The sequence below is a fragment of the Penaeus chinensis genome, chromosome 19, assembly GCF_019202785.1.
Source record: "Penaeus chinensis breed Huanghai No. 1 chromosome 19, ASM1920278v2, whole genome shotgun sequence".
Classification (NCBI taxonomy): domain Eukaryota; kingdom Metazoa; phylum Arthropoda; class Malacostraca; order Decapoda; family Penaeidae; genus Penaeus; species Penaeus chinensis.
Window position 1 is genome coordinate 12,339,088 of NC_061837.1, and position 12,500 is coordinate 12,351,587.

Below are 12,500 nucleotides of genomic sequence, written 5' to 3' on the forward strand. Positions count from 1 at the left end.
GTATCGAGGTAAGTGTTTGCCTTTGTCCTGTTGTGTGTGTTAATGTACTGAAACCATGGGAAGTTCTGACTTGATTTAGGGGTTGGTGTTGTTTGTGTCTTTTATTTCGGTATTCGTTTGTTTGTATTTTTTGTTTGGGTGTTTGTCTGCATTTTGTTTGTTTGTTTGTTGGTGTTACAGCTGCATGTGTGTTTGTTTGTTTATGTGTTTGTGTGATACTGTGGTTAAATGGGGTTAATTGTTGCGTCATATTTTTGCCATAGGGTCTTTTATTAATGATTTATGTTATATTGATATTGCGGTTTATGCTGCGTTGTTTATATTTTCATAAACCCTTGTGCTATGAATTCGTATGTTAATTAATTTGTTATAGCATTGTGATTCATACTCTCATACTTCCCAATGGCTTAATAACGTTGTTCATGTTCATGCCTTCAATCTTTCGTTCCTTTTCTCCTTCATTTATTCTCATCCTCCCCTCTTCCCCTCCTCGCAGGTCAAGCACAATTATCCGGAGTGGAGTGGAAACACATGGGCCAGGAGGGTTTCACAGGACAGCAGGACCCGAGGTTTTCGCTGGTCTTCCTCGGTCTCGGATCTCGTGGGGCTTCCAGCTACGTGAGACAGTGCAGTTTTAACACGAATTATAACACGGCCGTCGGGATTTTTGCGTCCAGTGGCGTAACGGTGGAGGGCTGTGTTGTGTACCAGACTGTAGGCTCAAGTACGTTTTTTAAAAATTATTAGTCAATTTTTTTTGCGAGCTATTAAGAACACAATTGTCTTTTTCATGACTGATAAGTTGTTTGTCAAGTGACTATCCATTTAATAATCTATCTGAGGGAAAGATTACCGATACGGACGCTATCCCCTTTAATCAAACAATCTTAGAGAGAAAGAAAAACAAACAAACAAACAACCATAAAACCACACAAACAATCTAACCCTCCTCCCCCCCTCCCCCCTCCCCGCCAGGCATCAAGGACCAAGGGAGAGGCAACATCTTCAGGAACAACTTAGTGTCGGTCATGCTGTTCCCGGGGACGTACGACGGCCGCTGGGAACCCCAGAACCGAGACTGGCACGCTGGCTTCGACCTGGAGGAAGCCTCGGGCACGGTGCTTCACGGGAATGTGGTTGCGGGTAGGGTTATGTGGCTTCCTTCTGTCTATCTGTCTATTTGTCTATCTGCCTATCTGTCTACCTGCATATCTATCTGTTTTTGATAGGTTAATCTATATATTTGTACATTGCATCATGCGATTTAGCTGAATAAAAATGTACTATGTTATATCGATAATATAATGTTATTGACTTAACATCCTGTTTCCTCAGGCTCAGAACAAGTAGGATTTAGAGTGTACGGAGAGCTGTGTGAATACGAATCGACCTGGAGAGGGAACGAAGCTCACAATGTTATTTTTGGGGTTATGGTAAGGCGTTATATATTCGTTTTTCTTTTTGTTTCTAATTGATATGATGTTCAGGGGTGGCATTCACGAAAGGTCTCAGGCTCCGAAATTTGTTCTTAGAAATGAGGTCTATGATTTGCCCCGTTGCTGGTTGATGCTGGGAATAGAACACACATTTATAACGTCATAAACCTTATTTTGATATATTGTAATAAAACGGTAAGGTAAATTTGACAATAAAGCTTGCTGACATCATAACGGTAATATTACACATTAAGTATAAATGTAATGTGGCATCCCTGCGCTTATTGTCATTGCATCAGTTGTGAAGGCGGGCATCGCTATTTGTATTTCTAAAATAAAATACAGCAATAAAAAATAGGAGACGGCACAGTTAATTTGTCACAAGAGGCCCCAAATCTTTTCTTATTATTTCCAAAGCGGAGTAATATCAACAAAGAAAAATTTGCATAAGAACAAATTAAATATCAGTAAAATATAAGAAACGATCAAATTAACGCTTGACAATAAAATAAAAGAGTCCTCTATCACATGTCTAAGACATTTTCATGGGGAGTCATAGACAAATTCGCCGTAAAAGGCATATGAAGATAATCGCACATCAACAATGACAAATATATTTTGGAGGCCCATTCTGATTTATTGTTAACAATTAAATGATCCGTATTCTACATATTTACAGCAATTTTCTATTCGAAAACACAAATGATGCCGGGCGGCTTCACAGCTGATGCAATAACAAACCTACGGTTGCCCAAATTTTAGTTGAATATATAAATTGTGTAATACTGTTATCATTATAGAAGTTATAGCTTTAACATATTACTGCAATTGATTATCTTCATAGAGTCTACAACAATGTTAATGTTTATTATGTGACCAGCATTAGATTTGAGATGTCGAAGACAAATTTCGGAGCCCCAGATCTGGTTTGATCCTTTTTCTTTGGTTATTATGTATTTTTTTTGTAGTTCGGGTTATATTGGTGTGATTTTTTAAAATCCTTTTTTCTGTGTCTCTCTCTTTTTTTTTTTTTTTTACTTTCATTTGTTATGCTATCTCCTACCCTATACCTCCTTTACTTTCTCTTTTCAATCATCCTTCCATTATTTTATTCCCTGCTTCTCTCCCTCCTTCCTCTTTCTCTCTCTCTCTCTCATTCTCTCTCTCTCTCTCTCTCTCTCTCTCTCTCTCTCTCTCTCTCTCTCTCTCTCTCTCTCTCTCTCTCTCTCTCTCTCTCTCTCTCTCTCTCTCTCTCTCTCTCTATCTCTCTCTCCCTCTCTCTCTCTCTCTCTCTCCCTCTCTCCCTCCCTCCCTCTTTCTCTCTCTTTCTTTCTCTCGAAATCCCGTCTCTCTCCCTCCCTCCCCTTCCCCCTACCCATCTCCATCCTTCCCTCCCTCTCCCCCCCACCCTCCTTCCCTCCCCATTCCCCCTACCCATCACCCACTCCCTCCCTCCTTCCCTCCCTCCCTCCCTCCCCTTTCCTCCTTACCCATCTCCATCCTTCCCTCCCTACCCATCTCCCTCTCCCCCCACCCTCCTTCCCTCCCCATTCCCCCTACCCATCACCCACTCCCTCCTTCCCTCCCTCCCTCCCTCCCTCCCCTTTCCTCCTTACCCATCACTCTCTCCTTATTGCCTTCCCTCCCTCCCTCCCTCTCTCCCTCCCTCCCTCCCTCCCTCCCTCCCTCCCTCCCTCCCTCCCTCCCTCCCCTTTCCTCCTTACCCATCACTCTCTCCTTCCTGCCTTCCCTCCCTCCCTCCCTCCCTCCCCTTTCCTCCTTACCCATCACTCTCTCCTTCCTGCCTTCCCTCCCTCCCTCTCTCCCTCCTCCCTCCCTCCCTCCCTCCCTCCCTCCCCTTCCCTCCTTACCCATATCTTTCCCTCCGTCTCTCCCTTAGCTGTGGAGACCCGGACGCGAGGGACCGCCAGAGGAATGCCGCCGCGTGAGAGGGTTCTCCGTGTGGCGGGCGCAGGACACAGCCTTCTACATGCAGCATTACGCCAGCCTCGTCCTGCAGGAGGTGTGTTGGGGGTAGGGGTGGGGGTGGGTGGTTAAGGAAGGATGGGTGGGGGTGGGGGTGTGGAGTAGGGGAAAGGATGAGGGTAAATGTGTGGGGGCGTTGGTAAGGATGGGGGTAAGAGGGTAGGGGGTATGGGTGTGGGGTGGGGGTAAGGGTGTGTGGGTGTGGAGGTAAGGGTAGGGGTGGGATGTTTGTACATATATGTGTGTGTGTGTTGGTGTGTGTGTGTGTGTATGGTTGTTTGTACTTATCAGAATAAAAAGAATAAAGAGGAGGGAGTGTTTTGATTGGTTCGTTTTAGGTTAAGGATAGTTATTTTTTTTCCGTACTGTAAAGTTATATTGATCAGTGTATAGTGAAGGAGAGGAAAGAAAGACATAATAAAAGACAGGAAAGATAGAAAAAGAACGAAAGATAAAAGAGCAAAGAAATAAAATGATAGAAAGAAAGGAAGGAAAAGATAAAGAACGAAAGAAAGAAAGAAAGAAAGAAAGAAAGAAAGAAAGAAAGAAAAACACAAATCACTTAAACGCGATTTCCTACCCCACGCCCAGGTGATATCCGTCGACAGCCAAGTGGGCGTGAACCAGCTGGTGTACGGCCCGCCCGCCCTCTCGCACCGCCACTACCCGAAGACAGCCACCGCCCGTGACAGTGTTTTCGTGGGCGCGTCTCCCTCCCACAGCTGCCAGGTCCAAGCCTCACGATCTGCCGTCTACGAGTTCTTCGCGGGCGTCCTCTGGTCTTCCGGGGCGGTGGGCGGCCACGCGGGCGTTCTCTTCGCCTCGTTCATCTCGAAAGCCAACTGTGAGTTATCGGGGGTTGTGGGTGGGGCCTTTAGTTGTCTCTTTGTTTGTTTATTTGTGTAATTAATTGTCCGTTTGTTCATTTATTTGCCTATTTGTTTAAGTGTGTCATTATTTTTTTCTTTTTTTCTTTTTCTTTTTTTATCTATTAATTCAGTAATTCATGGATTCCGTTTTGCATTTAATATTTAGTTTATTTGTAAACATTGTATTTGGTGATGCAATGGTAGAAATGTTGATAGCGACTTCAAATCATAAGATGTAAATGATTACACACAATAGATCCTCTTCTCATCTCTTCGTTTTTTCTTCCACCTTTATATTTTTTTCTCCTTCGTTTATCTCTCTCTCTCTCTCTCCACACACACACACACACACACACACACACACACACACACACACACACACACACACACACACACACACACACACACACACACACACACACACACACACACACACACACACACACACACACACACACACACACACACACACACACACACACACACACACACACACACACACACACACACACACACACACACACACACACACACACACACACACACACACACACACACACACACACACACACACACACACACACACACACACACACACACACACACACACACACACACACACACACACACACACACACACACACACACACACACACACACACACACACACACACACACACACACACACACACACACACACACACACACACACACACACACACACACACACACACACACACACACACACACACACACACACACACACACACACACACACACACACACACACACACACACACACACACACACACACACACACACACACACACACACACACACACACACACACACACACACACACACACACACACACACACACACACACACACACACACACACACACACACACACACACACACACACACACACACACACACACACACACACACACACACACACACACACACACACACACACACACACACACACACACACACACACACACACACACACACACACACACACACACACACACACACACACACACACACACACACACACACACACACACACACACACACACACACACACACACACACACACACACACACACACACACACACACACACACACACACACACACACACACACACACACACACACACACACACACACACACACACACACACACACACACACACACACACACACACACACACACACACACACACACACACACACACACACACACACACACACACACACACACACACACACACACACACACACACACACACACACACACACACACACACACACACACACACACACACACACACACACACACACACACACACACACACACACACACACACACACACACACACACACACACACACACACACACACACACACACACACACACACACACACACACACACACACACACACACACACACACACACACACACACACACACACACACACACACACACACACACACACACACACACACACACACACACACACACACACACACACACACACACACACACACACACACACACACACACACACACACACACACACACACACACACACACACACACACACACACACACACACACACACACACACACACACACACACACACACACACACACACACACACACACACACACACACACACACACACACACACACACACACACACACACACACACACACACACACACACACACACACACACACACACACACACACACACACACACACACACACACACACACACACACACACACACACACACACACACACACACACACACACACACACACACACACACACACACACACACACATATTTGTATATATATAAACATGGGAACTCTGGCATTATTTGTTCTCTAGTTTGATATTATGATTAATTTCTTTTCATATTTTAAATCTGTTTACTAATGCACATTTACTCATAAAGGCAAATATCATGAAAGTGTTATAACTTCCAATGCAGTTATAAAACAATCAAAACAAATTGAATAAATAAATTAATTAATGAAATCCTGTCGACAAAATACCCTTTTTTTCCCACTGCAAGCGGGCACTTTTAAATGGACATTTTTCAATACTTACAAGCGGACACTTCAATAAAAATACAACTCATATCATATCCCTCATTCATTTATTCATCTAATCTACCGGACAATCATTCCTCGCAGGCCAAATGTGGACCTCGCCAGACCTGCAGACTGCGTGGACATGGACTGCGACGGTCTGAAGAAAGTCGTAGTGCAGGATCTGGACGGCACTTTGCTGGGTAAGACAGCGCTTTTAGGAGCTTCATGTGTGTTTCGTGCGTATCTATATAACTTACCTTTCTCTTCTTCTTCTTTCATCTCTCCCTTCCTCTTCTCCTTACACCATCTCTCCCTCCTTCTCCTCCCTCCTTCCCACTTTTTCTCGTCTCTCCTTCCTTCCTTCTTCAACTCATCCTACTCCCTCACCCACCTCCCCCTCACTCACCTCTCCCCTCCCCCCCTCCCCTCCCCCTCCCCCACCTCCCCCCTTTCCCCCCCCCCTCCCCCCTCCCCTCCCCCTCCCCACCCCTCCCCCCTCCCCACCTCCCCTTTTTCCCCATCCCCCTTCCCCCCCCCCCTCCCCCCCCCCCCTTTCCCCCTCCCCCCTCCCCCCTTCCCCCCCCCCCCTTTCCCCCCCTCACCCCCCACCTCCCCCTCCCCCTTTCCCCCCCTCCCCCCCCCCCCCCCCTCCCCCCTTCCCTCTCCCCCCCTTTTCCTTCCCCTTCCCCCCCCCCTTTCCCCCCCTCCCCCCCCCTTCCCCTCCCCCCCTTTTCCCTTTTCCCCCCTTCCCCCAATCCCCCCCCCCCCCTTCCTTTTCCCCCTCCCCCTTTCCCCCCTCCCACCCCTTTTTCTCTTCCCCTTCCCCCAATCCCCCTCCCCCCCCTTTCCTTCTTCCCCCTTTTCCCCTTCCCCCTCCCACCCCTTTTCTCTTCCCCTTCCTCCCAATCCCCCTCCCACCCCTTCCCTCTTCCCCCTCTTCCCCTTCCCCCTCCCACCCCTTTTCTCTTCCCCTTCCTCCCAACCCCCCTCCCATCCCTTCCCTCTTCCCCCTCCTCCCCTTCCTCCCTCCCCCTAATGTCTCCCCCGCCCACCACCCCAGGCACCGCCAACGCCACGGCCATCTCGCAGGCGGAGTTCGAGTGGGACGGCGACCCCGCGAGAGGCGTCGGCGACTACAGGATCCCCGTCGGTCTCCGGCAGCGAGTCGACGGCACCGAGATCCCAGCGGAGGAGAAATTCCCCAATAAAGGTGTGCTATTTGTTTTTTAAAGCAAAATGGATGTACGTCTTTCAAATGCGAGAGAGAGAGAGAGAGAGGGAGGGAGGGAGGGAGGGAGGGAGGGAGGGAGAGAGAGAGAGAGAGAGAGAGAGAGAGAGAGAGAGAGAGAGAGAGAGAGAGAGAGAGAGAGAGAGAGAGAGAGAGAGAGAGAGAGAGAGAGAGAGAGAAGAGATAAACGAAGGAGAAAGAGAGAGAGGGGGATGAGAGAGAGAGAGAAGGGAAAGCTGAGAGGGAGTGGGAGAGAGAGAGAGAGAGGGAGAGAGCGAGAGAGAGAGAGAGAGAGAGAGAGAGAGAGAGAGAGAGAGAGAGAGAGAGAGAGAGAGAGAGAGAGAGAGAGAGAGAGAGAGTAAGAGAGAGAGGGAGAGAGGGATGAGAGAGAAGGGGGGAAAGCTTATATTTGGAGTTTATATTTGGAGGTACTTAGATAATTATGTTCTTTGTTGGTTGGTATGTTTGTGAAATTAATATTAAGAGTGAAATTTTACGGGCAGTTCCGTAGTCATCACTTCAAGAAAGCTGCTGGGTAGAGATAACAGGAACTCAAGAATGATATAAAAAAGAAATAGGGAAAAAATACATCCCAGGAAAAAAATATAAAAAACATACACACACAAAAGAAGGAACATAACAAATAGATGCATTAGCAGAAAAACGCCCTAACAAAACTTATATATATTTTTATTTCTTCCATTTCTTATATATTAACCCACTCTTTTCCTCGACTCTTGGAAAGGGTCTGTTGCATTATTTCATTGTCTTAAAAGTTATCGAGATTTTAATAACAATTTAATAATCATAACATCAATAACAATAATCGATATCAGCCATATTAATAAGAAAAACACTTTTTCTCGCCAATTCAAGAAATGGGGAAATCAGGATCGGCTGAGTACATGCCATCTGTATGTAACAACATTCACAAAAAATACAGGGGACAGAACATAAATCCGGGGCGGTTGGGTTAACTCTTACATATATATATATATATATATATATATATATATATATATATATATATATATATATATATATAAATATTTTTTTTCCATTTCATTAGGCATTGTGAGGGACAGTTCATGCAGCTTCGTGACGTCATGGAGGGCGTGGCGCTGCTCGGGCCTACGTCACCGGATGCTGGTTCTTGAGAGCCTCGACGCCGACTCGCTGGTGCGACGCCTCTCGCCCGTCGCCCTCATCGCCAATCCAGGTTGGTCATGGGTCTCTAGTGCTTAAATAGCTTTGTTTATAGCTATCGGTTGACTTGTCTCTGTTTGTTTATATCTCTATGATAGAGAGAGAGAGGAAGAGGGAGAAATAGATATCTCTCTCTGTTTTTACCTGTTTCCCTGTTTATATCTGTCATTTCCAGTGTCCCAGTCAATTTATATCTATCTGTGTATATCTATATCTTTATATCTCTCCACATCTTTCTTGAGAAACATGACTCATGAATGTCCCCGCGCTGTGTCTCTCCTCGCAGGCCCGGACGGATACGTCGACCTCGTGAACGGGCCGATGGACCACGGATGGTGCCTGGGCTACACCTGCCAGCGCCGTATCTCCACCTTCTACTCCGTCGTCGCCCCCGGTCAGGTGTACGAGGTGGCCATGACGTCACTTCCGCCGCAGGTAAGGGAGAGAGGGATGAGCATTACTTGGTTCATTTTGAATTGGAGTTTTTTTCTGTTTTGGGGATATCTGCTTGTTTGTTTTTTTATAGGATTAAAAAAAAAATTATATGGATATATATACCAACACACACACACACACACACACACACACACACACACACACACACACACACACACACACACACACACACACACACACACACACACTCACACACACACACACACACACACACACAAACTTTTGACATATATCTTTACTTCCTCCAAAGAATCTGACTAGCATATCCTACCCCCCTCTCCCCCACTCCTTCCTAACTCCCCCCACTCCTTTCTAACTCCTCCCACTCCTGCAGGAACTCCGGCTCCGCCTCCTGCACTCGGATCCCAGCGAGGTCGTCCTCCTGCGTCTCTTTTACCCGATGACGCAGCGGCTGGACGTCTACGTTGACGGCGCCTTCGTCCCTCCTACGAACGTCGACCCGGACACGTACCCGGAATCCTATCAGCTGTTCCCCGAGGATCCCGACGACCCGGAGTCCTTCTACCCGACGCTGCAGGACGTGAGTGTGCTGGGAGGTCCTTGGGGTGGGTGGTGGGGGATGGGTGGGGGGTGCTTGGTTTATGATCTTGTTTGTGTATTTTGGCGTTCCTTTCTCTTTATTTTGTATTGTTTTCGATTTGCTTTGTTTCGTTTTTATTTTTGTATTTTCTTTTTCTGCTTTCTTTTGTTTTCATTTTCTAAATATTTTTTTCCCGTGTCTTTTCTTTTCTTCCCCTTTTCCCTTTCTTTTTTTTCCCTTCTTATCTTTTTTTCCTTCTTATCGTTTTCACTGTTTTTTGTTTTCTTATCTTTTCTTTTTTTTTCTTTTCGCTTTTTTCCTTTCTGTTCTTTTCTTTTCTACTCCTTTCTGTTCTTTATTTCTAGTTTTGTTCCTGTCTTTTCCATTCCTTTCCTTTTTCTTGCCTTTTCTATTCCATTGTTTTCTTTACTTTTTTTCTATTCCTGTCTTTTCTTTCTTTTCTCCATTTTTCTTTTGTTTGCCTTTCTTTTTACTTATCCTTTCTTTAATTTCCTCTTTTCCTTCGTTTCCTTCTGTTTCCCTCTCTTGTCTTTCCTTTTCTCTTTTCCATTGTTTTTTTCTCTCCCTCTCTTTTCTTTCCTTTTCTCTTTTCCTTCGCTTTCTTTTCTCTCCCTCTCTTTTCTTTCCTTTACTCTTTTCCTTTGCTTTCTTTTTACTTTTCCTTTGCTTTCCTTTCTCTACCTCTCTTTTCTTTTCCTTTTCGCCATTATCATCACTTACTGAACCCCCTCCCCCCCCCCTTCCAACTTCCCAGACCGCAGGCTCGAACTACCTCGCGAGGGAGTCGAAGTTCCTACACGTGGTCGTCCGCGGCGGCAACCACTCCTACGACATCAGGACTTCGCCGGTGGTCGTCCTGTCGTTGGGGATCCTGGTGACCGAGGACGACTTCTACGAGGCGGGTGAGGTCGTGCGGAACGTGGCTCTGTTGCTGAACGTCGCTCCGGAGAACGTGAGGGTGACGGATATCGTTCGTGAGGATTCGAGGAGTGAGGAGAGGGAAGGGAGGGAAGGGAGGGAGGGGAAGAGGAGGAGGAAGAGGAAGGCTTCTGCTGTTGTCAATATTGAGGTGAGTTTTTTTTTTTTTCGTTTGGTTTTGTTTTGCTTTACGTTATATATTTTTATTTTTTAGTTTCGGTTACTACACTGTTCTGTTTTGAGATGCACTGTGGTGTATTTTCCTTGCTGTATTGAATTGTATTGTTGCACTAAGGCTGTTCGTTTTTCTTTACAAAAACATTATAATCCTTATGGTTAGATTAGGTTTATTATTAGGCAGGTCGTGAGGACGACCTTGATCGTGATCATCAACATCATCATCATATTATCACTATCACAGTCATCAATCAATAATTCTAAGAACATCACACACACACACACACACACACACACACACACACACACACACACACACACACACACACACACACACACACACACACACACACACACACACACACACACACACACACACACAACAGTGGACAGCCATCTTCGACGAACAGATACCGTAAGAACCACTAACTCTCTCCAGGTGGAGGTGAGCGGCGCGCCCCTGAGCTCCCTTCAAGAGGCGGGGCACGCGATCGGGGGAGACGCCCTCTCTTATGACGACCTGTTGAATCGACTCGGGATTGCAGTCGACTGTTTCCAAAGCCTTGGGTGTGGCGCGAACATCGTCAGTCTAAAAGTAAGTGGTTTTGTGTGAGTACGTATGTGTGTCTTGTGTGTCTATTGTGGTAGTCTCTAAGCAATGTAATTTGCTCCATTTTTTAACTTTAGTTGTTTCGTCAGTTCGTAAATCTACGATTCCCTTTTCTGACTAATTCATTATTAAGTATAGATTTCTTTTAGTAAGTATGAGTTTTGTCACTGTTCGTAAATCTACAACGACTTAAAGTAATCTATTTTGGCGTTCGTAAATCATTGTTTTTTTTTTGTTTGTTTTATATATCAACAACTTCATTTGCAGTCCATTTACCTTTTTTTCTCGATCTTATTGTTTTCACGAAGGTCAAGTATCCCGTCGCTCCTCCTGACGTCCCGGAATTGCGGTCTCAAAATGAGCAGTTCGGCGCCCTGCTCGCACCCGGCGCCCCTCTGTACAGCGATCGGCAGCTGCATTTGGAGAAGGAGGAGCTTGACCAGCTTCTCCAAGGGGAGGTGTTCCTTCGGCCGTCGTACGTGGAGGTCATGCAGGAGCCTCCTAAGGTAGTGACGACCAACGAAGTCTTTCGGGTGGTCGTAGCCGCGTTCACGGAGAATGTGAGTGTCCTGCCTCTGTTTTGGGCGGAGATCTTGGATTCATGGACTAGTATTTGTCTGTCTGTGTATGAATTAATCAATTCGCTCATTTATTTCCCAAATGCATTTACCTTGATTTTATTATTACAAAGGTTCAGTTTCAGTTTACAACTGTCGCATATTTGTTGCAAGTATTATGACACTGGCCAACCGTGGCTTCTCCCCCACAGGGCACTAAAGTCACCAGCCTTGGGAGCAAAGGCTACCCCTGGATGCTGACGGCGAGCCTGGAAGGAGGGCCTCCAGAGGCACGGCTGCAGGGCTCCACCACCGTCCCTTACTCTCAGGGCCAAGCCGTTTTTTCGGACCTTGTGGTAGACACACCCGGAGGGGATTA

At 46.3% G+C, this 12,500-nt stretch overlaps 2 protein-coding genes across 3 annotated transcripts in view; both read left to right on the forward strand.

Moving 5' to 3' along the window:
• Nucleotides 1–4,343, forward strand: part of LOC125035284 (fibrocystin-L-like) — an 18,916-nt gene extending 14,573 nt beyond the window's left edge. For both annotated transcript variants that reach the window (XM_047627562.1, XM_047627563.1), the window contains exons 27-32: nucleotides 1–8; nucleotides 497–724; nucleotides 976–1,143; nucleotides 1,336–1,433; nucleotides 3,337–3,459; nucleotides 4,014–4,343. The exon at nucleotides 1–8 is cut by the window's left edge and continues 160 nt beyond it. In XM_047627562.1, coding sequence (XP_047483518.1) covers nucleotides 1–8; nucleotides 497–724; nucleotides 976–1,143; nucleotides 1,336–1,433; nucleotides 3,337–3,459; nucleotides 4,014–4,328 — 940 coding nt within the window. In that variant the 3' untranslated portion in view covers nucleotides 4,329–4,343. The remainder of the gene's footprint in view (nucleotides 9–496; nucleotides 725–975; nucleotides 1,144–1,335; nucleotides 1,434–3,336; nucleotides 3,460–4,013) is intronic.
• A 2,138-nt stretch (nucleotides 4,344–6,481) lies between these two features.
• The window catches only part of LOC125035181 (fibrocystin-L-like), a 6,461-nt gene continuing 442 nt past the window's right edge, over nucleotides 6,482–12,500 (forward strand). The window contains exons 1-9 of the mRNA XM_047627409.1: nucleotides 6,482–6,607; nucleotides 7,468–7,617; nucleotides 8,705–8,854; nucleotides 9,128–9,276; nucleotides 9,632–9,838; nucleotides 10,614–10,928; nucleotides 11,394–11,549; nucleotides 11,873–12,124; nucleotides 12,334–12,500. The exon at nucleotides 12,334–12,500 is cut by the window's right edge and continues 72 nt beyond it. Coding sequence (XP_047483365.1) covers nucleotides 6,550–6,607; nucleotides 7,468–7,617; nucleotides 8,705–8,854; nucleotides 9,128–9,276; nucleotides 9,632–9,838; nucleotides 10,614–10,928; nucleotides 11,394–11,549; nucleotides 11,873–12,124; nucleotides 12,334–12,500 — 1,604 coding nt within the window. The 5' untranslated portion in view covers nucleotides 6,482–6,549. The remainder of the gene's footprint in view (nucleotides 6,608–7,467; nucleotides 7,618–8,704; nucleotides 8,855–9,127; nucleotides 9,277–9,631; nucleotides 9,839–10,613; nucleotides 10,929–11,393; nucleotides 11,550–11,872; nucleotides 12,125–12,333) is intronic.